Source organism: Gymnoscopelus microlampas (genome assembly GCF_963454915.1).
Source record: "Gymnoscopelus microlampas genome assembly, chromosome: 5".
In the NCBI taxonomy this organism is placed as follows: domain Eukaryota; kingdom Metazoa; phylum Chordata; class Actinopteri; order Myctophiformes; family Myctophidae; genus Gymnoscopelus; species Gymnoscopelus microlampas.
The window spans coordinates 51,953,966-51,977,890 of record NC_139942.1 but is presented as its reverse complement, the minus strand read 5'-3'; the positions used below and the strand labels follow the sequence as shown (position 1 = coordinate 51,977,890).

Genomic DNA, 23,925 nt, shown 5'->3' with positions numbered 1-23,925 from the left:
ACACAAAGATTTGGCGGACCCCCTATTAACTCTGAGGACCCCCTAGGGGTCCCGGACCCCCTGTTGAAGACCCCTGATGTAGACCTTATTGATCCTTCTGTTTCAGCTTCACCCAAGCTGATGGCTGCTCAGGTGGATCATATTGAGCGCGGGGGACGCTTTGATACATAGCCGGGGCTGGAAATCACACCTGGGACCTTCGGTTTCGCAGGCAGCCTCTCTACCCATTCAGCTTTAATGGCCAACCAATGTGTTGTGAGCCTCGTATTGGCTATTTTCTGTATACTGTATGACGGTTGTGAGCCTAAAGTGATTAAGTATGCTGCTATATTTACATTGACATGTCTGATATATGCACATGCACACGAGACTATACAAGCATAATGATGCACAGAGGTCTACAGTATGTTCTAGATCTGTTAATGAATCTTTTGCTGCACCATATCTGCTGCTATTTCTTTTTTATTATTTTTACCTCGTCATGGACAGTATATATATATCGTCTATTTCGGGTGGAAACCTCATATGTCCAAAGCGGTTACTTTTCAGGATTTCAAATGACAAAATAGCAAAAAGTAGCAGATGGATATGCTCAAAACGCACCACTTTGCGCCTCGTTCCGAGCTTGTAGATCTGCTTTATGTGTGACGCTAGGGCATTAATTCACGAAAAAACACAAAACATTAGAATATGGAGTTGAGAGGTTTCTGCCCGACAACGATATGTTATATATTTTATTTAGCTGCTATTTTAATAGTGCCTCATATGACTGCCTTTCTTTTTTATTTTTTTCACTGCACTGATATCAGGAATATATGTGAATATCTGACCTGTTTTCTTGTTCTTTCTTCCTATGTTCTGTCTGTTCAGTCTTCCTCCCTTTTCCTGGAAACGTGTGATTTCTAGGTTAAAACAAAAACAAAATGTTTGATAAAAAGTTAAAACTATATTCTGATAATCATTGATATAGAACAGGGGAGTCAAACTAATTTCGCATGGTTGAAAGGTGACTTGATGAAGGACTTGATGAACTCTTCAATATGGCGTCCTTCTTTAGAACTATGCCAAGTAAACCTCTACAGTAAACCTCTACAGAAAACCTCTACAGAAAGAAATATGATGGTATATCATATTTCATGGACTCCTACCATGCCTATGGTAGGAGTATAAGTAGCAGATAGACAAGCTCAAAACGCGCCACTTCGCGCCACGTTTCAAGTTTGTAGATCTACTTTTGTGTGATGCATGTCGTATAATCAAGTAGGGTGTTAATTTAGGGGGAAAAAAACACACAAAACATATGGATATATGGATATGGAGATAAGAGGTTTCTGCCCGACAACAACGATATGTTAAATCTTTTATTTAGCTGCTATTTTAACTGCCTCATACAGTACGACTGCCTTTCTTTTTCCTTTTTTTCACTGCACTGATATCAGGAATATATGTGAATATCTGACCTGTTTTCTTTTTCTTTCTTCCTATGTTCTGTCCTTCCTCCCTTTTCCTGGAAACTACAAACGATGGGAGCTTGTACCAAACAAATAATTTCATCCACCGTTTTAAACTGTAAACCTGATATGATAATCAAGTTCAATTTGAGTTGATATGCAGCAGCATTATATTGTTGAAACCTCTCCCATATATGTTGACATATGAGGCGTCCACCCAACAGAGACCATATAGAAAACAAACCTAGTAAATCACTGGTTCTCAAAGTGGGGTCGGCTGGGGACCCCCAATGGTCCTTGATGGGGCTCCCCAGCTAAATGACGGTGATAGTTATAGGAACCAAATGGACCCTTAGAGGTCTCTAACTCTGAGAGTTATGGGGTCCGTGAACTAGTGCATACCAAACTGTGGGGTCCTTAAATAAAAGTACAAAAAGGAAAGCATCATGTGAATGAAGTGAACAAAGTGTGTGAGTGTGTGTGTGCGTGTGTGTGTGTGTGTGTGTGCGTGTGTGCGTGCGTGCGTGTGGAGTGTGTGGAGTGTGTGTAGAGTGTGGAGTGTGTAGAGGAGTGGGTTTTTCCCCCTCTCTCTGGGTTCTGTGGCAGAACTTCCCCGCCAGTTTATTAACCCAGATAGCATAAATATAGATGAGCCGATACGAGCCCTAATGCATCAATGCAAACAGCTTCCGACCGTGCAGATATTCTCCCAGGCCCCAGATAAACAGGTCTTGGCATCGTTGTGTAATAATTGGTGCAGGAAAAAGAGGGGCTTTTAATTTGCGTTGAAGAAAAAAACAAAACTGCCTCGTCTGCATGTTTGTTGTCAGCCATGATGCAATAGGACACTTCCTGTCCTCAATTTACTAGCCACAGGTTAACACCGAACCTGAGAGATTGCACGCACACACACACACACACACACACACACACACACACACACACACACACACACACGCACGTACGTACACATACACATACACGCGCGGCGCGCACACACACACACACACACCTCTATATTATTATACTTGTGAGGACTTCAACATTTTAGGATGGCATTGAAAATAAGAAATAGCCATGAAATTGCCGACAAAATATGGAACACTGTAACCACAAACCCTAGACCAGGGGTCTTCAACAGGGGGTCCGGGACCCCTAGGGGGTCCTCAGAGTTACTACAGGGGGTCCGCCAAATCTTTGTGTGATATGATTTTTTTTACCTTAACCATTTGAACCCTAGAATCCCTTTTTCTGAGGAGAACTTTAGCCAAAAATAGCCGATCTACAAGCTCACAACGCCTCGCGCTGCGAGGCGTTGTGAGCTTGTAGATCGGCTATTTTTGGCAAAGAGGTATAGGTGTAGAGGGGAAAAGAGCAGACCAAAAAGCAGCAGATCAAAAAGTTTAATCTAAAACACAATTTTATACAATATAGAGGGGGTCCCTGCTTCATCTCTCTCTCAGCTAGGGGGTCCTTGGCCTGAAAAGGTTGAAGACCCCTGCCCTAGACCTATAACCTCAGAATGCCTAATCCTGACCCTAACCCTCAAACAACCATTTCTCTTGTGAGAACCTGGAAAACTTTCCTCACAATGTCTGTTTCACAACTTATACTATACTTGTGGTGGATAGTAATACTAGTAAAACTAAGTAGCACACGCGCACACACACACACACAAAACCACACACACATACACACACACACACACACACACACACACACAAAACCACACGCACACACACACAACCACAAACACACACACACACACACACACACGCACGTACGTAGGTAGGTACGTAGGTAGGTGTGTGTGTGTGTGTGTGTGTGTGTGTGTGTGTGTGTGTGTGTGTGTGTGTGTGTGTGTGTGTGTGTGTGTGTGTGTGTGTGTGTGTGTGTGTATATATATATAAGCAGTCAGTAGGTGTTTTGTCATTTTGCATCCAGGTCCTTCGTCTCGTCACCATGGCGCCCGGATATCTGGTCGCCGTGACAACGGTGCTGCTGTGCTGGATGCTGGCCACGCCGGGCTCTGCTGTCCGTAAGTTATAACTTATAAACATTTCAATAACTTCTAAGTAGAACCCCACCGGTTGCAGGTTTTTTGGGGGGGCGATGCCGGTCCTGATTGGGTTCTTTTTAAAAGATCTTCACGAATATTTTTTTTTTCTTAATTAAAAAATAAAATGATGGAAAATAAAAATTGATCTAAAAATGTCCAAAACAAAATTCAAAAAAATGTGAAAATCACCAATCTGCAAGCTCTCAAAGTGACACGCTGTGAGCTTGTAGATCGGCTATTTTCACTATGTTTTAAGTAGTGCTACAAATGATTAATTCATTCAAGTATTTTTGTAAGTTTGGGTTCCGGGGTATTTTCGGTATTCGGCACAATCACAAAGCACTGTATATGGGGCTTAAGTGGGTGGCTTGACACAAAATATTAAATGCAGAGTAAAATGGAAGTACATCTTGCAAAAAGAAAAACAGCAATTTATTGTAAATATCATCATCATAATGGATGCTGATGTACGTCGGCTAGTCAAACCTAAATCATATTTTGGATGAGTTGGTTGGCAGAGACTTGTGGTGGATGTTCAGTACGTGAATATCAACCTCACTAAGTGAAATCCCTTCAGTGAAAAAAAACAACATTTGGCTAAATAAAGAATTCCATTTCTTTACAGTCAATACTTTACTAAAAACAAAAGCTTCACTAACTTGCATTTTCTGTGTGTGTGTGTGTGTGTGTGTGTGTGTGTGTGTGTGTGTGTGTGTGTGTGTGTGTGTGTGTGTGTGTGTGTGTGTGTGTGTGTGTGTGTGTGTGTGTGTGTGTGTGTGTGTGCACGCAGCAGGCCGTCAGAACAGTGCGTGCTGTACCAGTCACAACAGGAAGCCCATAGCCTTTCGCCTCATAAAGGGTTTCAAATTGCAGAGCACTCTGGAGAATTGTAACATCAATGCTGTCATGTAAGAATCACTATCTATCTACCTATCTACCTAACTACCTATACCTATCTAGTTGGTGTTATCTATCTATCACCCCTCATCAAACACACATGCACGCACTTCAACATGCTGTTCTGCCCCCAAGAGAGGAACAATGTATTTTGCTGTTGCAGATTCTTCACAACTCGTAACAAGAAGATCTGCACCACCATTGAGGATGCATGGGTGATGAAAGCCCTGGACCAACTCGGGTTAGTACCATATGCTCTTACTGTATATTATCCATAGCAACTTACACAGTGTGAGATCAGAGGACAGGGCATGAACCTACAGTATAGGGCTCTATTTGTGGCACTGCTAAACCCGCACTCACTGCCCACTGTAGCCGTGAATTTCTGCCTATTATCCGTGAATATGGGATAAGGGAGCTGGCACAGTCCCTAAACGCTATTTTGCATTTCATGCCGACTCCACTATTTGTGTCTGGAAGTGTGGCCATGGGCGTATTATTGCATTATCCCCAAAATTGCTATTTTGCCCACACACGTTTGGGAAAGTGTATAGCAGAATCTAAAACTACCCGCAATGCCAACTTGGTTTTAATTTGAGATAAAAAAATAAATAAATATATATATATATATATATATATATATATATATATATATATATATATATATATATATATATATATATATACTGTTATCAAAATGGCATAATGATATTAAAAAATAATAATATATATATACGGGTAGTGCAGGTGTTTTGCGGGTAAGGCAGGTGTCCCAAAATAGCAACTTTTGCGGGGGAACGCCCCTTGCCTTGTGCTAAATCCCAAATTAGTGGAAATAGCCAGTTCGACCCTTTATAGAGCCCATAGTCTATTATGAAGCCTTGAATTCGAGTATAATGTTTGTCTTCCTTACATTCCTTCATGGCGAATGAAAAAAAAAAACAGAAAATGTGGTGTTTTGGAAGTACTGAGGACATGGACAATACTCTGAGAGTGGTGTAGGAGTTTAAGCAGATTTTGAGATAGTTTTGCTGTTCTTCTTGGACCCCTATTTTTATCAAATTCATTAACTATTCTCTTAAGTTTAGGGATTCTTCATTCACCAAGAAGGAGAAAGACAAAAATTCTCCATGAATTCAAGGCTACAGAGGCCGATTAATTGATAGAAAATAAGTCATTATGAGGTGAAGAAGTTTTATATTCTTTTAAGCCCTGTTTTATACTTCGTATCATGACGGTGTCACGCAAACATAGCTGATGTACACAACATCAGGTTCAGGTACAGAGGTTCACAAGTTGTCGCATCGCATGATGCCCAAAATAGGAACGCCAGATTTTAAGCGGTTAACCCTATATACTTACTATCCCCCCCTCCTTTTTTCCCTAAATATCTTTGCTGAAAACATCCGATTGCGATGCGTTGTGAGCTTGTAGATTGGTTATTTTCACAGAATGTTCGCCTCAGAATAGGTATGCTAGGGTCCATGTGGTTAAATAGCATAGGCCAGAGGTCTTCAACGGACCCCTAAGGGGTCCTCAGAGTTACTACAGGGGGGTTTTTACATTAACCACTTCACCCAAGCATCCCTATTCTGAGGAGAACTTTAGCCAAAAATAGCAGATCTACAAGCACACAACGCCTCGCGCTGCGAGGCGTTGTGCGCTTGTAGATCTGCTATTTTCGGCAAAGTGGTTTAGTGTAGGGGGAAAAAAGAGCAGACTAAGTACAGAGTGAAAGGTCAGGTTTACTAAGTATTGTTTAAGTGCATGGTTAAATGTCTGGAAATACACATTAACATGAAACCAACATGATAGAGCTGTGAAACAAGTCTATGCAGCTGCCGATGAAATCTATGAAAAAATAAATATTTTACACAATATATAATGGGGGTCCCTGCTTTATCTCGCTCTCAGCTAAGGGGTCCTTGGCCTGAAAACGTTGAAGACCCATACTGCCCTGCCAAGGCAGAGTGCAGTAACTACGAAAACAAAAATCACTGAAAAATGGGTTTAAAAGTGATTCAACTGGTCAGCCAAATGAGATATTGGCATATAAGTGATATTACACTAATTGTACATCTGTTCTTGAGGTAATTGTTTACCCCCCAACATCACAAAGGCTAATTTGACCTTTGGGCAACCCAAATAAGTCGGTGTGTCCAAAAACGTAGTTACTGCTCTTTGGCTTGGCAGGGCAGCATAGGTACAGTGATACAAGTGTTGGGAACTGCATCAGTGACTCTGTTATGTTCTCCATACAGCTCTAAACTCAAGAAGATGTCCAAGCCCAACACCGGCCCGGGCGCAGCCAAGGTGAGGAGAGCCGGGCTCCTAGAGAGTGGACCCTTCCTCAACGCCAACGGAACCTTCAGTGTCAACGGAACCTTCTTCAATGCCAGCAGAACCTTCTTCAATGCCAGTGATAATGTGACTCCTACTGACGCCACGACCCTCTCCGATGACTATTAGTGTAACCCCCAAACCCCAGTGGTGTAAAGTAACACTTAAAGTACATTTACTCAAGTACTGTACTTAAGTACAATTTTGAGGTATTTTTTACTTTACTGAAGTATTTCCAATTTGCGGTACTTTTCTTCTGCTCCACTACATCTCAGTGGCAAATATTATACTTTTACTCCACTACAATTATTTGAAAACTTTAGTTACTTTGTAGATTTTGATTATTATTTCAAAACATACATTAACCACTTCAGCCCTACTGTATACATACGTACATTTCGGCCATTTGAAAATAGCAGATCTACAAGCTCACAATGCGACGCATTGTGAGCTTGTACAGTAGATCTCCTATTTTCAAAAGATTTTTTTTGTTTTTTTAGTTTTAGTTTTGAAAACTTGTGAAATGGGACATTCTGCATAATGAGTACTTTCACTTTTGGTACTTTAAAGTACATTTTGATACCAATAATTGTGTACTTTTACTCAAGTACATTTTGAATTCCGGACTTTTACTTGTAACAGAGTATTTCTATATTACAGTATTGATACTTTTACTTAAGTAAAACATTTTAGTACTTTTTCCACCACTGCCAAACCCGAACCCTAGTAGCAGTTTGACTGTGACTGCTTACCTTGTGTTCCATGGATGATGACCCAAGCAGCCTCCAATCACACCAGGGGTAGGTATTGTAGGAGATATAATGGAATGTAGGCCTAAAGAGCAGAAAAGACAAGAAACAATCAGAACCAAATGATAATTATTGTGGTCAACTTCAGGCGATGGGTGGGGAATATGATCTATTATTTGATATAAACATCAGAAAAGCAGATGCCAGTTGAATGTGGTTTGCTCTGTCTTTTAACCACTTAAATACTTCAGTATTTAGGTCATATGATGAATAGTGAAACTATAGCTGTAGTGAGCCATTGAGTCTCTGTTTGGTGGAGGTTTTCAGTTTGGTTTTGATTAAGCTTTCTGCCTTTCTGAGCAATTAAACACAACGAGTAATAAGCTACTGTATGCAATATGAATGTAAAGCTTTAAAATGTGCATTAAAAAGGGTTTCTTTTTGCAAAAAAAATATTTAGCCTACAAACCACAACATTGTTCTCTCTCAAATAAATAATATCAAAGCAACAGCATTACTTTAAATGTGTGCACGTGGCATTTTACATACAACTTTATGAAAGGCATACAGTAACTTATACAATATCCTTCTAATAGCATTAAATAAAGCCTAATATTATGATTGACCGTACAGTGTGTTGAACTGGTGAAGTGTATACCTGCTGCATACTGAACACAGGGCAGCAGATCATTTTAAAGGGATATTTCACTTTCAAACATGTTTAGGGTCATTTTAACGTATAATCAGGCTTTAGTGTTTCACCCCAGACAGTTTTGAAGTTGCTTGATTCAGTATTTAGATATTTGATATTCATTTTTTTTATCAGACACGCCCCCTTGTAACTTAACTTGATGAATTGAATACATTATGACAATGGAAACAAGCCCTCAGGGAGTTTTGTGTTATTGTATAACTGTACCTCTGTACTTTTGGCAAACTGTTAATTAAGTATTCAATCAATCAACTTCAAACTCCATTATAACCGTGTTAAATTAACTGAAAACACCCATTCTTGGTTCTGGTGATTGATATTGTCCTTCTAATGCGTGAGAGGTTTGTGCCTAGGTTTGAGCTATATTTTAGTCTTGTCCTTAGTAGTGAAATGTATCAATGTTATTATAAATTAGGGCAGAGCCTATATATGTTTCTTATATCAAAAGAGATGACTGTATATTTCAATTAGTCTGTGAATTATGAGGGGAAATGTAAATAGTGTTACTTTTGAGTGAAGTCTCCCCTAATCATTGTATATCATGTTTTGGGTGATGTAAGAAATGGAAGATGTCCATCATGGTCAGTTCACCCAAGCTCCATATGAATCAATATACAGTACATTAAATGACACAGTTAACAGCAGAGAGACCTCCAGACCATATATTGAATGTGAACCATTTACAATTATAGTTATATTGTATCAAGTAGGCCTACAGTCAATACAGTACAACTACATTAATATGTAACGTCCTATTGATGTGCACAGCTCTGCTTTTTCAACAGTGGAAAACTTTTTATTAAATAATTTAATTCCATATAGGCCTAGGGCCTAATTATATAAAAAGCAATATTGTCGTATATGGACATAATGCTAGTTCTGGAGTTGTACCTTTCCTGTTGCCCTACATAAAGCCATAATGAAATGGAACACTTTTAGAGCAAATACCCTACCCATGCCATGGTCATAAGATTAGTTAGCTCCGACGGAACCTCTCCCTCCGCTGTATAGCTCCGAGATGAGGTTCCTCGTTAGTTACTGCCGTCTGTTTTCGAAATGGTCGCACGTCGTCCACTTTACATGTTTCTTACCCCTTTCTGCACATCGTATCCAAAAAGTAAAGCATTTCCGCCACTCTCTCAGATGTTTGAAGTTTTAACGCGCCATAAAAGCTATCCAACGGGTTGAAGAAAGTATTTAATTTGCCTCGGTTTTCATCCGGTTACATGGTTTTTAAGACATTGCGCAAGAGTTGCGCCCGTAGAGATAACATTACTGATTACCCTACTGGTCAAATGTTGAATTGCATCTTCTAATGCAAAATATTATGGAACCGGCCGGATGAAAACCGAGGCAAATTAAATACTTTCTTCAACCCGTTGGATAGCTTTTATGGCACGTTAAAACTTCAAACATCTGAGAGAGTGGCGGAAATGCTTTACTTTTTGGATACGATGTGCAGAAAGGGGTAAGAAACATGTGAAGTGGACGACGTGCGACCATTTCGAAAACAGACGGCAGTAACTAACGAGGGACCTCATCTCGGAGCTATACAGCGTACAGCGGAGGGAGAGGTTCCGTAGGGGCTAAAGATTAGTTAGACTACCTATAAACAGATGCCATTCATGACAATGTTGTACCTTTTTGTGTATGTTTATGTCAATAAAAGGTCCCTAAAAGTCCAATCTTAATTCCTCATATCAAACGCCTTTGTACTGTGTGATGACATAGGCAATTAAGCCCTTAATATGAATATAATATGCATCATGAATCATTTCAGTTACCTGTTAGATTCCCATAGCTCATATTCCTTCTCAGTCCTCTCTCACTCTGCTACGTTCATTATCCAACTTCATCGTAGATGTATTTTATCGAGTCTGACTTTTACCCCACATGTTAACTAGGTGTCCGGGGTATTTGTGCAATGTATTAGTACATATTTTTCAATAAAGAAGTGTTTAATCCCGTCTGTGGCCGACCGCCATTTTCACCCCCTCGTTTACTTCCTGTTTACATTGGGTGTAATTCCGGCTTTCACCGGATGCGCCCCGTGACTACCGCCCATTGGGAACTTCCAACAGAATCGGCCACAGACGGGATTGAAACACTTCTTTATTCGAAAATATGGACTAATACATTGCACAAATACTCCAGATACCTAGATAACATTTGGGACAAGCGGGTAAGCACCTTATATTTTGCATTTGTACATGTTTGGAGAAATACGGGCTTTACTGGTGACATTCCAGGGTAAACTGGGTCACTGGTCGCTAAGACTCGTGGATATAAAAATGTCAAAATCGATACAATACATACGACATATGTCCTAAGGCTATATCCAACTCAAGATGGCGGCCAGACGGTGCATTGCTCGTTAACAGTAAATTAAAATGCGTTTCTGGAAACTTTAAGGTGAGCCTCTGCACGACGAGACAAACAAACAAACAAACAAACAAACTCAAAACAAACGCACAAGCAGCTACGCAGATGGTAGAAATTCATCCTGCAATATTACCAATTGTCCACTAGATGGCAATCCTGACCCATCATAGAAAAAAGGTAGATATCAAGACCATTTGTTCTTTCTTGGCCACACAATACTTTATGGATTTGACTGCAGAGATTCATTGAACGACACAAATTGCAAGTGTGGATTGTAAATATGAACATTTATTTTATTCACAGAAATCAACAAAGGGACATATATATCGGGGAGGGGGGGTTTACCCTCTTTTTATGAACTCATATAATAAATATCAGGCTAAGAAGCAATGCCATGAGGGAAGGACAATAAATACTTGTGGCGACAATAAATAATAAATATGTCGTCTTGTCGTTCTTCCAGAAGACATGAAACATCATAGAAATTACTTTAAATAACTTAATTAAAATTAGTTAATTCAAAAGGCTAAAACTGGACGAAAAGTTGCCTATAATGTGGACATGGATGACAGTGAGTGTGTTCTAAGAGGAAGGAGTAGAGGTGGTGCTGATGGTAGTATTGGTGTTGTTGGTGGTGGTGATGGTGGTGATGGGAGTGTTGTTTTTCTGAGCCTTGCGGAGCACCCTGTAAAAACACAATAATACAATACATTATTAATTGATGCTGTATTTGCAGTGTGCATTAAACCAGTGGCTCTCAACATGGAGTCCAGGGACCCCCAGGGGTCGTTTTATTTTTATTTTTTGAATAATATTATTCTTTTTCATAAATCTTCTCATCTGGGGTCCCTGACACAAAATGTTTTCATATGGGCGTCCGCGGCCAAATATATATCAATTTGGATCAAGGGCCTTGACTTGAAAATGTTTAAGAACCACTGCATTAAACAACAGCTTGTGTAAAACAGTAAAATACAGGGATTACACAAGCTTTTGTTTATAAGGTGGAGGATGGGTGCTTAAAAAAAATATTTGACATGTTAGACATATTTTGACCATTCATAAAATGTATGATATTTAATGTAGTCTACTCACTCTAGTTCCCTAATCCTCTGCAACACCCAGTCCTGTTTCCAGTGGCTGCACACCTGTCCTTCTGTGGTCTCAAAGCTATAGGTGGACAAAACAAGAGAAGATCAATCACAATGTTATGATCACATTTTCAATCAGAACTATGGATAATGTATGGGATTAATACTGTTTGTAACTTCTAAGATACGTTATTGTACTCTCACTTAAGTAGATGTTTGATGAAGTATGTATTGTACTTGTGGACAGGTATAATCAATACAGTTATGTTATTATAATCAGGAGATTCCATTGATGTTTACTTTGCACTTGTTTTCTCTCATCAATCAACTATTCCTCAAAATAAAAATACATTTAATCAAATATGTTCTTCGACTAGGCTATAACTACTAACTGTTACTTAGGTTAGTGCTACAGTATTTCTCTACTTATACTGCAGTGGCAGCAGTTTTCAACAAATAAATCTTATTTCTACTTTAGGAACATTTAAATGAAGTGGTTCTTACATGACGGCACGGACACAGGGCGGGTTCCTCTTCTGGATCCTGTAGCCCAGGATGGTAGCGGTGATGACCCTCGTGGAGACCTCTGTGCAGCAGGTGGTCACCTTATGTGGGGCTCCTGATGGAAAAACAAACAAACAGGCACTTAGACAAAGTGTGGATAGGATGCTAATGTTTTATGCATCCTAATGTACATTGAATTGCCTTGTTGTTGAAATGTACTATATAAATAAAACTGCATTGCCTCGCCTTTAAAATAATACCTAGGTACATGGACCCGGCCCACATTGAGAACCATTGATCTACAGTGTTTTTTATTAACAAATAAATTGGTACAGTTAGCAGATTTGTCATTGTAGAGCACAGACGTTGGAATAGGCTGTCTTACCGTCTCCTCCGGTAGCCATCATCAGGGCCAGAGCTCCAGCCAGGAGAGCCAGACAGAGCAGCCTTCTGCAGCACAGTTCCATGGTTTAGATTAGAATGGGGTTGATGTTCCAAAAAGCTTCTTAATAGCAGAGGCAGAGAGGGCTTTGAACGGTCCAGATAGAGACGACTGATCTCCCATGGGCCAGTGCCACAGCTTTCATACTCACAAAAGAGGAACCGAGAATGACACTCTCCGGATCTGGTCCAGCAACGTCTTCCTGATGATGATAATGATGATGATGAGTAGGGGAGGGGAAGGGAGGAGAGGAGAGGTGGATAGGGTGACCCTGGTCAGCCAGATTTTCCACAGAATTTCACCATGTCGGAAGTTGGCGACAGATGTATGCGTCAGCATTTTGTGTGCTCTCTGCATGTAAGTTTTATACTGCAGTGCATTAGTGGGGCAATACTTTCGATTAGAATAGCTACTGCTAATGCTAAATGACTACTGTATGTGCACAGTTAATAGATCATTTGCAAATATATGGTGCATTTATATAGCGCTTTTATCCAAAGCGCTTTACATAGATTGTGCATTACATTCAAACACCGATGGCGGAGGAAACATGCAATGCACCAACCTGCTTACTGGGAGCAATTAGGGGTTCAGCATCTTGCTCAAGGACACTTCGACACTAACTCTGGGGGAGCCCGGGATTGAACTGGGAACCTCACGGCCCCCATCCGGCCGCTCTACCGGCCGCTCTACCCCTGAGCCGCCCCAAAATGATTAGTTAATGAGTTATTAATGACTTGATTTACAACTTTCATTATATAAACCTTCTCTGTTGCCAAGTCCTCCTACATATTCCAACATTATCAGTACTGATTTTGCACCGTTCCATTCTGGATGCTGTATCATATTATAAAGATAAAGCAACACCAGACAATAAATCATGCAGGTGCAGGGAGGGTTGATTAAATAAAGGCATAGGTGACAGCTTACATGTTGTATTCCTACAATGAGCATTATAGTGTCTTGTAAATTATGAGGTTGCAAATTAATATCCGAGGTTTCTTTTTGCAAAAAAATATTTAGCCTACGAACCACAACATTGTTCTCTCTCAAATAAATAATATCAAAGCAACAGCATTACTTTAAATGTGTGCACATGGTATTTTACATACAACTTTATGACAGGCATAACTTATACAATATCCTTCTAATAGCATTAAATAAAGCCTAATATTATGATTGACTGTACAGTGTGTTGAACTGTGTGAAGTGTATACCTGCTGCATACTAAACACAGGGCAGCAGATAATTCTAAAGGGATATTTCACTTTCAAACATGTTTAGGGTCATTTTAACGTCTACTCAGGCTTTAGTGTTTCACCCAAGACAGTTTTGAAGTTGCTTGATTCAGTATTTAGATATTTGATATTCATTTTTATCAGACACACCCCTTTCTATATAAAGCCATTGTAACTTAACTTGATGAATTGAATACAAAGTATACATATGACCACAATGGAAACAAGCCCTCAGGGTGTGTATTCAATCAATCAACTTCAAACTCCATAATAACCATGTTACATTAATTGAAAACACCCATTCTTGGTTCAGGTGACTGATATGGTCTTTCTAATAATGCATGAGAGGTTTGTGCTTGATTATTATTTTGTCTTTCCCCCAGAAAATGATAAATCATGTTTTGTGATGTAAGAAATGGAAGATGTCCATGATGGTAAGCTCACCCAAGCTCTAGGAATCAATATACAGTATGGTACATTAAATGACACAGTTAACAGCAGAGAGACTTCCAGACCATCTTCAATGTGAACCATTTACAATTATAGTTCTACTGTATCAAGTCAATACAGTGCAACTAGCAACTTCATCAACTATTGATGTTGAAAGCTCTGCTTTTTCAACAGTGGATAACTTTTAATTAAATAATTTACATAGGGCCTAATTATATAAAGAGTATTGTCTAGGTATGGACATAATGCTAGTTCTGAAGTTGTACCATTCTTGTTGCCCTATATAAAGCCATAATGAAATATGTTTTTCACGCTTTTAGAGCATATACCCTACCCATGGTCATTATTAGCCTATCAACAGAGATGCCATTCATGACAATGTTGTACCTTTTTGTATGTTTATGTCAAAAGTCCCTAAAGGTACAATCTTAATTACTTTATATCAAACGCCTATTGTGTGATATGAATATAATATGTATCTTAATGTGAGAAATAAGCCTCTGCACGATGAGACACAAACAAACAAACAAACAAACAGCTAAGCAGCTGGTAGAAATGCATCCTGCAGTATCACCAATTATCCACCAGATGGCAATCCTGGCCCATCATAAAAAGGTAGATTTCAAAACCGTTTGTTCTTTGTTGGCCACAATACTAATGCAATGTGTAAACACACAATTCAAAAATATATATTATGCAATATCAGTACTGCAGTGGAAGGACTTTTGTCATAAATTGTTTTTCTCAATGGAAAAATTACCAGGGTCCAGGGTTTCTCATGAGGTGGATCATAGCCCAAAAGTGGGTCATGAAACATTTGGATGCGGTCATGAACTAAGCAAAGTATAATTGCTAGCTGGCCATTATTGAAAAATAAATTCAACAGGTGACTATGCACCGATGCGGAGCGGAGGTGCATAATCACCCTGGCCCGAAGGGATTTATTTTTCAATAATGACCAGCTACCTGGCAAATATCCCGCTTATTACATGGCTACTTAACACATTCGGTGCCAGAATTTTTATAATAACAGATTACTTTCTGTGCCAGAAATCTCACCGCTGAGCTGCGCGGCGCTGTTTAAGCTGTAGACTCCACGACGTGCATTCCATGTGAAAAAAAGCATGCGTGCATTTTGCACGATGGTTCTAACGCCTGGAAAGATAACATCTTACACGCGGGTCACAATGGTGCAGCGATCGCGCATACAAAATGAGTAGTTTTCCCCAACGTAAAAAGTTTCGGAGTTATAGGGGTTTTAGAGAAGGAAGCGGATGGGGAGCCATGTTTTTTGGCACGGTGATCTATAAGGCCCTTCCTTCTCAGAATCACCGTGGGTGATTCCAGAGCTGCTCCAGGCCCTCCCGTGTGGAAAAAAACTGAAAAAACAAAAGCGACTTAAAACACGGTTCAGACCGTGTTCGGCACCAAAGCGCTACTCTGTGAAAACACGGTTCAGACCGTGTTTGGTACCCAATGTGTTAATAAATAAATTAATAAATTGACCCAAAAGTAACAACAAAACAAAGTATTGCTTTTACGGCAATGAAAGTATTCCATAAGTGTTGCACTGGGCGGACACGGTCGCCTCAGAAAACAAGGTAGTGTAGTTGATCAAATAGAATACATTTTTGGTTACTGCATTGTCTATTTCTCGCTTCAAATGTTTTCAAAAACATTCATGACGTTTAGTTGTAAATGACATGGTGTGTTTGTTTGTTTACATGGCTGTCATGTTGGATACAGCATAACATTCAAGTAGTGCAGCAGGTGCTCTGAGTCTTTGATTAGACATGTTATTGAGCTCATCGGTCATAATCCAGAAATAACACAGTTGAATTCAGAGATTGACCAATCAGAATCAAGCATTTAACCAAGCCGTGTAATAACATTGTTTATTGTGTAATTTCTACATGAACGTGAACTTCAACCTGACTTGCTTATCACTTATGGGTCATCATCATAAGAATAATCATAAGGTTTAACATCATTAGACCTTTTCTCCTTAATCCAGTCCAAAAATCTGTAGACATTGGCGTAAACACCAGGCTTGTCGCTCACATCACATCGAGGCCCCCAGCTCACCAAACCAGCGACGTAGTGAATCCCATCCTGTTCACACATCAGAGGACCACCTGAATCACCCTGTAAAGACAAACAACCAGTTTAATACAGAGTAATTATAAAGACTTTAATACAACCAGTATAGATAGATAGCAAACTTTATTGGCAGTGTATTGATGAAACTACAAAGGACATTAATACAGCCTTAATGCCAACACTCACTGAGTGATACACAACATTGATTGTTATCTAAAAAATCATTCATCGATCAATTATCGCCCTGTATCCGTTCTGTGTTCAGTTCCCAAAATAATAGAACAAATAATATCAAGAACGAGCGACCACCCCCCACCCCCGACCCCCCGTCCATTGAGTGCCATCTTGTGAGGTTTACAGCCCTTACTTTCAATGGTGTGAGGTCACGTTGTCTTTCAATACTGTTTGATGATTATTCAGCTCTCCGTGTTTCTCACCAAGATAAACTGGAGGTAGAAAAAAATGCAGAACTCCAAAAAATCTGCACTCGGTTAATAGACAACAAGCTGTCTCTCCATCTTAGTAAAACTGAGTCAGTATACTCTTTGGGTCAAACACAAATGGCCGCACATCTTCATCATCACATGAACTCTATGAACCCCTTCAGTCTGGCTTCACATCTCTATCATCACATGTCCATCATGAACTATATGAACCCCTTCAGTCTGGCTACAGAGCCCACCACAGCACGGAGACCGCCCCGATTGCTGCTGACTCAGGCCACATCAGTATCCTGATTCCATCCTCCTCAACCACCTTTCCACACAACTCACACACACACACACACACACACACACACACACACACACACACTCACTCGGCAGGCGTCAACTCCTCCCTCCATGTGTCCTGCACAGATCATGTTCAGATCCAGTCGGTCTCTATAGGCAGCCGTGCAGTTTTGATTAGAGATCAAGGGAGCCGTGCCTTCCAACAGCCTGTTTGAAAGTTTGTTATTCCCTGAGTTTAAAAAAACACAGAGTTAAAAGAGACCAAGAGAGGAAAAACTTGACACATGCTGCAAAATGTTACTTACAAAACACATGTCAACTTATGTTTCCTTTGGAAACTAATTTTGGCCGCTTGTATCCGCGACCTTATTCTTTCAGTCATGACCCACACTTCATGACCATAGGTGTGAGTAGGAAAGAAGATTGCTCGGTAGACCAAGAGCTTTGCCTTCTGGCTCAGCTCTGACTCCATAGTCTGCTAGGTAGTTTTTAAACTCTGTAGTGAAACTCGTGAGATTTAAAACTCCCTGGGTTTTCAAATTCACTGTAGCTATAACTGTCTATGGTATGAGGTTGATTCAGGTCAGTGGTAACATGTACTGTATATAGATACATACCAGTGATTCAGATCAGTGGTAATGTACATACCAGTGATTCAGATCAGTGGTAATGTGTAGATAGATACATACCAGTAAGGCCCCATCCAGAGACCACACACTCCTTGCCACCAGGGAAGAGCTGGTTTGGCAGACAGGCAGTTTTAACATAGCGGGTTTCCACGGCACAGAGAGGACTTCGGGTGACATTCAGCTCAAGTAAAGCTGACACACAGAATGGTACATTAGCATATCGGACTACAATTTAGGCATTTAGCAGACACTCTTAATCACAAGGTAAACACAAGGTAATACATCAAATGCATAGAGACAGTGTAGTGCCTCAGTAATCTAGGATCATAGGTAACCGAAGTATGTAAGGTTTAGTTCCAAAACGGTTTGTATAATCTAATTAACTAATATTTAATTATAGCAAAATGAGCAGGGGTTAGATGGGTTTTGTGATTGAGGCCAAGAAGTAGCCTTACAAGTTTGTTTAGGGATGTTTGGAGCCTTGTTTTTAAGGCCTTGGAGGTGTTGTGATACCATGAAGTGCATGCATAATCATAATAACCTTGTATGAGGGCCCCTGCAAGAATCTTCAGAGTATTCTTAGGCAATGTGTCTATGTGTTGTGTTTTTGTTTATTTATGTTTATTTAAACGCTGTTGTTTTAAATGTGCTCTATAAAGTGGATTGGATTGGAACCACTGTTTTATAGTACTTCCAAGAGAGAAGTTTGTTAACGTCATTAAAAAGGAGACAAAAACATTCACCTCAAATCTGCTCATTGCCATGTTCTACAATTGTTTACCTCACTGCCTGAGCCAATGTTGAACAACATTGTTTAATTTCCCCATAGTCCCATCACTAAATTCAGAATGCTACTGTAACTGGCTTGACAGTTAATCATGTTGCATGTAATGTAATCACGTATGTCAATTCATGGCCTCACCAATGTCACTACGAGAAGCGATTAGATGACCATCAGTGAACTTTGATTGCCTGTAATCCTCATGAACGATGGCTCTCACCACAGGGATGACCTGTTCAGAGTCTTCATTTCTCGTAAGGTACACTCCCCCCAAGACCACCTGCATGTCCATGGACCTGCTACTGAAACACATTATGTCAAATAAAAGTCAATCTTCTTTCAAATCAGATAGATATATACTATAAGTAGCAGAGGTCACACACTCGTAGTGACTGTACGTGTATGCCGAAGATTAGGTGTCCACAGACGGATGGACGGATACATGGACACCACGGCCACACGGACGGACAGACAGGGGCAAAAACATGGCGGAGACAATAATATGTCCACAATGCATTATAGGTTTCATAGAAGGTGGTACCGTGAATAAAAAGCCTGTAGGGGCCTTTATGTCCAAAATCCTTGTGCTTTGTCACCCTCTACAAACATGGAGAAGAGGAGAGGATAAGAACCTGGCCAAGAGAGGACCAGGTGTAGTTGATTAAAGGCTCACAGCTTTTTACCTCTGTTCTTTGTTGTTGCTGCCTTCTATTCTGAGTTACATTAAAGTATCGTTATTTTATGAATAATAAACCTTATACTTTTGGACATTCCTCATTTATTTTGTATCATTGTTTGCAGCTCAGTGTAAAGAGGTATTCTCAATCAACCACCACAAGGACAAAAGGTCACTACATATTGTTCCGTCCAGATCCCACTGGTTGATAAATGTTGAATGACACTCAAAGTCATTATGGCTTCAGTTTTCTGTCATTGCATATTACCACTTACATGCAGTGAGCAGCAGTGAGGACCCAACAGGATGCAATGAGGACGCCTCCACATGTATGGGTGAACGGGTCTGATGAGCCAGTGGTTCTGCGCTGCAGGGACACCTGCCATGGATGATGGCCAGGAAGAGACCCACTGCCTCCGATGATCCTGGTCGTATCACCAGGTGCAGGCCTGCCACAATGGGAGAACAGGTCTGGACAAAATGGATACATAACATGAGAGCTAGAGAGAGCTGGATGTGTGTGTGTGTGTGTGTGTGTGTGTGTGTGTGTGTGTGTGTGTGTGTGTGTGTGTGTGTGTGTGTGTGTGTGTGTGTGTGTGTGTGTGTGTGTGTGTGTGTGTGTGTGTGTGTGTGTGTGTGTGTGTGTGTGTGTGTGTGTGTGCGCAGATAGATAGATAGACAGATATACAGACAGATAGATAGATAGATAGACAGACAGACAAACACCATAAGAGACAGTATAGATTTGTGTCAATGTTGTAGTCATTGTTTGTTACCTGAACAGATCACCTCCAGTCTGTCCACAGAACTACCAGACTGCATTGTTACACACTCCTTCAGTGAAAATTCAGATCCAACACAGGAAGATGTAATCCACCATACAGGTTGACGTGTAGAACCAGAACTCCATTTTGTGTCAATAGCAGAGCCACAGTTCAGCTGTTTACACACTACAGATGCTGAATTCAGGTTCCAGTTAGACGTAAAATCAGCTGCTGGTTTCCAATCTCCCTGGTGTTTCACTTCCAGTCTACCAGTACAGTTACTGGATCCTTCCACCAACCTGACATCAACAGACACTGTACAGAGACAATAGCATACGCGGTAAGAAGGTCATATTACTTTGATTAGAAGAAAAACCTTTTACAATAATGTGTAGTTGTTTACAATACTTTTGTACTTTTACTCAAGTACATTTTGAATTCCAGACTTCCAGACTTTTACTTTTACTATAGAGAGAGAGGGAGAAGAGAGAGACAGAGAGACAGACACAGACAGACAGACAGACAAGACAGTATAGATTAGTGACATTGTTGAAGTCATTGTTTGTTACCTGAACAGATCAGCTCCAGACTGAGGGAGGAAGAATCAGACTCCATTCTTACACAATCCCTCAGTGAAGATTCAGATCCAACACAGTTAGATGGAATAAACCATACAGGTTGAAATGAAGAACCACGTCTCTCTGCTGTAGAAACAGCAGAGCCACAGTGCAGCAGTCTACACACTACAGATGATGACTTCAGGTTCCAGCCATAAGGATCCACTGGTCTCCATTTTTCCTGGTGTTTCACCTCCACCCTACCAGCACAGTGGCTGGCTCCTCCCACCAACCTGACACCACCGGACTCTGTGCCTGCCAAGAGTTGAACATACAAAGGAGCCTCAGTCAACTGGAACAACCTGAAACTAGCTGACCTAGCTGAGAGAGAGAGAGAGAGAGAGAGAGAGAGAGAGAGAGAGAGAGAGAGAGAGAGAGAGAGAGAGAGAGAGAGAGAGAGAGAGAGAGAGAGAGAGAGAGACAGACAGACAGACAGACAGACAGACAGACACACAGACACACAGACACACAGACAGACAGAAAGTATAGTTTAGTGTCATTGTTTGTTACCTGAACAGATCAGCTCCAGACTGGAGGAAGAACTAACAGACCACATTGTTCCACAATCCCTCAGTGAAGATTCAGATCCAACACATTTAGATCTAATCCACCATATAGGTTGAAGTGTAGAACCAACTTTTTTTTTTGTAGAAACAGCAGAGCCACAGTGCAGCAGTCTACACACTACAGATGATGACTCATGATGGTTCCAGTAAGTAAGATACAATGGTCTCCATTCTTCCTGGAGTTTCATCTCCACTATACCAGCACAGTGTCTGGCTCCTCCCACCAACCTGACATCACCAGACTCTGTACACAGACAATAAAATAAACAGTTAAATAAAGTACCTCTAGGTTACAATTTATGATATATATTTGGTTATTGATGTTTGTTTACCTGTTGAGTGGAGAGCCTGGAGAGCTGAAGAGAAAAATGAATTTGAGTGTAACCAGTGGTGGAAGAAGTACTTGAGTAAAAGTATATACATAACATGATTACTATAACAATATAGACAATATAGAGCTATTTAACACTGTTACTGAACAAACACTATAGCAATGATTACTATCACAATTTAGAGCTATTTAACACTGTTACTGAACAAACGAACACTATAGCAATGATTACTATCAAAATATAGAGCTATTTAACACTGTTACTGAACAAACACTATAGCAATGGTTACTATCACAATATAGAGCTATTTAACACTGTTACTGAACAAACACTATAGCAATGGTTACTATCGCAATATAGAGCTATTTAACACTGTTACTGAACAAACACTATAGCAATGGTTACTATCACAGTATATAGCTATTTAACACTGTTACCGAACAAACACTATAGCAATGATTACTATATATATTACATCATCCACTGTCACATGGTATCATAGTGAAGACATAATCATAGTGACATCATCCAGTGTCGCAAGGTATCATGGTGATGACATCATACAGTCTCACATATCAGGAGGAGGATTAGATCTACTCACCATGAAAGAGCAGAGAGGTCACAATCATCCACAGGGCCATCTTCATCCTGCTGTCTGGTCCCTGGAGATACCTTCACTCACTGTCTGCTCTGTGTCTGAAGCTCTACAGATACCTTCACTCACTGTCTGATCTTCAGCCACTGTACTATGACACTGTGTCCTAATATGCCCCCTCCATAGCTACACACACACACACACACACACACACACACACACACACACACACACACACACACACACACACACACACACACACACACACACACACACACACACACACACACACACACACACACACACACACACACACACACACACACACACACACTTTGCATAAGAAAAACAAATCACATGTTGATCAAATCACACAAAAGATGCTAATAGAAAGATAACATAAAGACATGCAAAAATATGTGATCATTGACATGGCATCCTATAGTTTGTATAGTTTCAATGTACAAATTATACATGTTTTGATATTATACTGTTAGACTGCGGGCAATGTTTGCAAAACACATGTCTTGCAACAGACTCCTACAGACTTTGTCCAAACCTCACGTAGAGACAAAGATAAAAACATGAAGAACAACAATAAAATCAAATAAAGGGGTAAAAGTTGACACAGAATTCGACATGAAAGCAGGGAGATATAAGAGAAAGGGAGGTTTTGTAGGTCTTACATGGACAGGGGATTTACAAGAAGGCTTTTCTGAACATAATATGTATATTATACGTTTTCAGAAGTGATTTAAAGGATACCAGTGCTGTCGGGCAGAAACTTCTTATCTCCATATTTTTACTTTTTGTGTTTTTCATAAATCAATGCCCTACTCCTACTTGATCATACTACAACGTAACACAAAAGCATCACAAGTAGCATATCTACAAGCTTAAAGCGTGGTGCGAATCGACTCGTTTTGTACTTATAGATCTGCTACTTTTGCTATTTTTCAAATATAATCTTGAAAAGTAACAGTTTTAGACCTATGAGGTTTCCACCCGACAGAGATGATTTCATAGTATCAACTTCTCAAATAGACTCGGTGCAGAAGTCATTAAATTGTCTCTTTATAAATGTGCAAATACCCTGTATACACCTATACTGTACGTTGGTTTGTTTACTGTTGAGTGAGAACACAATGTTGCACGTTAAGCTATTCGCAAGAGTTGTGTAAACATGAATTAATCAATAAATGTTTAGCTGCACTTGATTTTCTCCTACAGGCTTTATGCCCTCATGTGATCTTAATGTTATTTTAATATCTTCTTTTTGTTGTTTTATGCAACATTTTACACTGTTTTAGCACTTTGAGATTTGTTTCAAATGTAAAGTGCAATATAAATAGCATTATTATGATTATGATTATGATTATGATTATGATTATGATTATTATTATTATTATTATTATTATTATTATCATTATCACTAGACCATACCCGTAGGGGAATATGAGCACCCAAAGTGTGCAGTTTGGCTTATGCGCCGAGAACAGACATTATCAGGGATCGAAAGTGAGTTTGTACTGTGTAGTGCAGTGGTTCTCAAACGTTTTTATGTCATGTTACTCCCGTCGCAAACACACACACACACACACACACACACACACACACACACACACACACACACACACACACACACACACACACACACACACACACACACACACACACACACACAGATCCGTAACGGCCGATCGACACCAGGCTTTTCAAAGCGAGCGTGTGCGTACAGCGCGTTTGTTTAGATCCAAGTGATTATCAATGATAGCGGCTACACCAGGCACGCGGATACGTGAGTCGCACATACGCAGAC

The 23,925-nt window shown here is 40.1% G+C and overlaps 3 protein-coding genes across 4 annotated transcripts; 1 reads left to right on the top strand and 2 right to left on the bottom strand.

Annotated features, from left to right (window-relative positions):
• Positions 1-3,389: 3,389 nt before the first annotated feature.
• LOC311045448 (C-C motif chemokine 20-like) lies at positions 3,390-8,010 on the top strand. Of its 2 annotated transcripts, none has more exons than XM_084057326.1 (4): positions 3,390-3,489; positions 4,304-4,418; positions 4,571-4,648; positions 6,669-8,010. In XM_084057326.1, the coding sequence occupies exons 1-4, from the start codon at positions 3,414-3,416 to the stop codon at positions 6,874-6,876; spliced, it is 477 nt and encodes a 158-aa protein (XP_083913452.1). In that variant the 5' UTR covers positions 3,390-3,413; the 3' UTR covers positions 6,877-8,010. The 2 variants fall into 2 exon arrangements, with proteins under 2 accessions (XP_083913452.1, XP_083913451.1); XM_084057325.1 differs by having other exon boundaries at positions 3,397-3,489; positions 4,301-4,418.
• A 2,900-nt stretch (positions 8,011-10,910) lies between these two features.
• On the bottom strand, positions 10,911-12,722 carry LOC311045801 (uncharacterized protein). Its single transcript, XM_084057859.1, has 4 exons — positions 12,571-12,722; positions 12,186-12,300; positions 11,686-11,760; positions 10,911-11,275 (listed from the first exon to the last, which is right to left on the bottom strand). Exons 1-4 carry the CDS (start codon positions 12,650-12,652, stop codon positions 11,173-11,175), a joined length of 375 nt encoding a protein of 124 aa, XP_083913985.1. The 5' UTR covers positions 12,653-12,722; the 3' UTR covers positions 10,911-11,172.
• A 3,540-nt stretch (positions 12,723-16,262) lies between these two features.
• Positions 16,263-20,611, bottom strand: LOC311045172 (hyaluronan-binding protein 2-like; the record flags this gene model as incomplete). Its single annotated transcript, XM_084056983.1, has 6 exons — positions 16,263-16,460; positions 17,233-17,375; positions 17,836-17,967; positions 18,698-18,858; positions 19,508-19,703; positions 20,566-20,611. 6 exons carry the CDS (start codon positions 20,609-20,611, stop codon positions 16,263-16,265), a joined length of 876 nt encoding a protein of 291 aa, XP_083913109.1.
• Positions 20,612-23,925: the final 3,314 nt, after the last annotated feature.

Coding starts and splice junctions, on each gene's coding strand:
- LOC311045448 (XM_084057325.1), top strand. CDS start 3,414: ATGGCGCCCGGATATCTGGTCGCCGTGACAACGGTGCTGCTGTGCTGG. Junction 3,490..4,300: donor CACGCCGGGCTCTGCTGTCC/GTAAGTTATAAC, acceptor GTGTGCACGCAG/CAGGCCGTCAGAACAGTGCG. Junction 4,649..6,668: donor AAAGCCCTGGACCAACTCGG/GTTAGTACCATA, acceptor TTCTCCATACAG/CTCTAAACTCAAGAAGATGT.
- LOC311045801 (XM_084057859.1), bottom strand. CDS start 12,652: ATGGAACTGTGCTGCAGAAGGCTGCTCTGTCTGGCTCTCCTGGCTGGA. Junction 12,301..12,570: donor GATGGCTACCGGAGGAGACG/GTAAGACAGCCT, acceptor TTTTTCCATCAG/GAGCCCCACATAAGGTGACC. Junction 11,276..11,685: donor CAGAGGATTAGGGAACTAGA/GTGAGTAGACTA, acceptor GTGTTTTTACAG/GGTGCTCCGCAAGGCTCAGA.